General features: G+C 32.3%; 1 protein-coding gene across 3 annotated transcripts in view; it reads right to left on the bottom strand.

The window, feature by feature from the left end:
• Positions 1-2500, bottom strand: part of LOC130051746 (uncharacterized) — a 26866-nt gene that overhangs the window by 15261 nt on the left and 9105 nt on the right. For 2 of the 3 annotated variants that reach the window (XM_056154326.1, XM_056154327.1), the window contains exon 3: positions 1507-1615. In XM_056154326.1, coding sequence (XP_056010301.1) covers positions 1507-1615 — 109 coding nt within the window. Of the gene's footprint in view, positions 1-1506; positions 1616-1887; positions 2014-2500 lie in introns of those variants that run through there. The other variant, XM_056154328.1, reaches the window with a different exon arrangement.

The raw sequence follows: 2500 nt of genomic DNA, 5'->3' as shown, positions 1-2500 counted from the left end.
AAAATTAAAAATCACTCATTTTTAAGCTATTTCCGGTGGACGACGGAAGTGACGGCAACAAAATTGAAACATGTATGTCACATCTACAAGTCACTATCTAATATTCCTGAATGTTTCAAGACATAATTTTCAACTGTTTTCGATAAAATGCCCGGACTTTTTTGATGCCCGGATTTCTTTTAAAAATTGGAAATTGGACATATCTCCCAAACGGAAGTGTATATTGAAAAAAATAATATGGCGGTACTCTAGAGATGGATAATGTCAATAAAATATAAGCGAGATATATGAAGACAAAGAAAGAAAAAATTTTAAATTGAAAGTTTTTCTCAATAAACCAGAAGTTTGTGTTTTAACTTCTGGTAAGTATCACATTTTCTGAAACGACAAAAGATACCTTATCATACCATGCAGGTATAATTTTGAAATTTGACGTTTTCTTTGTTCACTTCTGGTGATGACCGGAAGTGATGGCAGAAAAAATGACATGCGTATGTCACATCTACAAGTCAAGATATATCATCCCTGATAGTTTCAAGATCAAATCTTTAACCGTTAATGAGAAAACGCCTCGATAAAATCTCTTTTTAAAATCGAAAAAATTTTGATTCAACATATCTCATGAACAGAAGTGAATTTTGAAAATATATTTGATGTCACTCTAGAGATAGATAATGTGAATAATATATGTGAAAATCAAATCAAACACTTTATAAGTGAGATATATGGGGACAAAGGAAGACCAATTTTGTAACATTTTTCTTAATAAACTGAAAGTTACTGTTTTTACTTCCGGTAAGTATCACATTTTCTGAAACTACAAAAGAGACCTAATTATACCATGCAAGTTTCGTTTCAGACGCATAATTTGAAATTTGATGTTTTCTTTGTTCACTTCCAGTGACGACCAGAAAAAATTACATGCGTATGTTACATCTGCTAGTCGAGATCGATCATCCCTGAAAGTTTCAAGACTCAATCTAAAACGTTTATGAAGAAATGCCCGAACAAAATGTCATTTTAAAAATGGTAAATCGAATGTAACTCAAGACCGGAAGTAGTTTTCGAAAAAAGCAAAATAAAAGCATGAAGTTTCATTCCATTGTGTACAAAATCAGTAGAAAAAGAAAAATAATAAAAGAGGAAAAGAAACAACAGAATAACAAGAAGGGCTTCCGTTGAGACGGAAGACCTTAATTATAATAATACACATAATAATAAATATGTAAGCAAGAGGGCATCCAGTCAACTTGTACTCTGAACAACTCGTATTCACACTGCTGAAGTTATTTTTTGCACACTACAATCAGGGCACATGTCAAAGATATATAGCTTTTAGATTTTATTCTTTCAAAGTTGATAAAAACTTTGGGGATGGAAAACTGGTCACTTGTCATATAAAACAGTGAGTCCTTCCATAGACACTTTACACAAAATAATGTTCAGCAGGTTTACACAAATGACTGAGAGTTGTTTTATTCAGGGAGTCTAATCTGTATTCTGTACCTCAGACAGTGTCAGTTTGTATGCCATTCCTATCTGGGTGTAGTCTATAAAGGTGGCCGACCGTAGTCTCTCAACAGCATTATCAAAATCTGCAATGGCTTCTCTATATCTAAAAGCAAATAATACCCAAAAGTCATCTCTGCATGAATATAATGACTAAGTACTACAATCACTTGTCAAATGAAAAAAAAACAACCTGTGTTGTACAGCAAATATACTAGTATACTGTACATGTACACAATAAAACAGCTTACAAGCAAGATGGTACACTTTCACTCTTATTTTACCCTGTTTTTCACATTTTTTAGCATTATTATGTTCTTAAAAATGAAAAAATGGCATTAATCTTAAAGAGTACCCAAGGAGTAGGAGACTGTATACCTATAGTTTGATCTGATCCTCTGTGGTATCAAATACCATATAACGTGTATTGCTGTGGTTGTCCATTTTTGAGGAATTTTGCAGATAGGAAAAATTACGATAACAAAACGTATATACATGTATACAGGTACGTATTGGTATAATGCAACTACAGAAATTGGAAACGAAGAACATTAAAATTTGCTACCATTTCCACAGCGGTGAATCACACGACTTTGACATGATCCAATTACACTGAAAAGGATGTCAAAAGGCAACACAAGGGAAAATTCTAATGATTGTAAGTAACACCTTTATGAATAATGAATTGTCACACAACTTATAAAATTTTGAGAATTTTCTCGGGAACAAATCTATACTAAAATAGTAGTTCTACGTGTGTTGTTTTCAGTAAAAAACTTGCCAACTACCAAAATACTGTGTCAGCTAGTGTTCTCTGCTTCTATCGCACGTAGAACTACCAATTTAGCAGATCTGTTTCTGAGAAAATTCTTCAAATGTTGATATAAATTGTGTTATTAATAAAGGTGTTACTTACTGTATTCATTTACACGGATAAAACTTACAAAATGTTTCAACATATATATTCCAGACTTCATGACTTCATATAAAT

The sequence above is a fragment of the Ostrea edulis genome, chromosome 2 (assembly GCF_947568905.1).
Source record: "Ostrea edulis chromosome 2, xbOstEdul1.1, whole genome shotgun sequence".
Taxonomy (NCBI): domain Eukaryota; kingdom Metazoa; phylum Mollusca; class Bivalvia; order Ostreida; family Ostreidae; genus Ostrea; species Ostrea edulis.
This window is presented reverse-complemented; position numbering and strand designations above follow the sequence as displayed.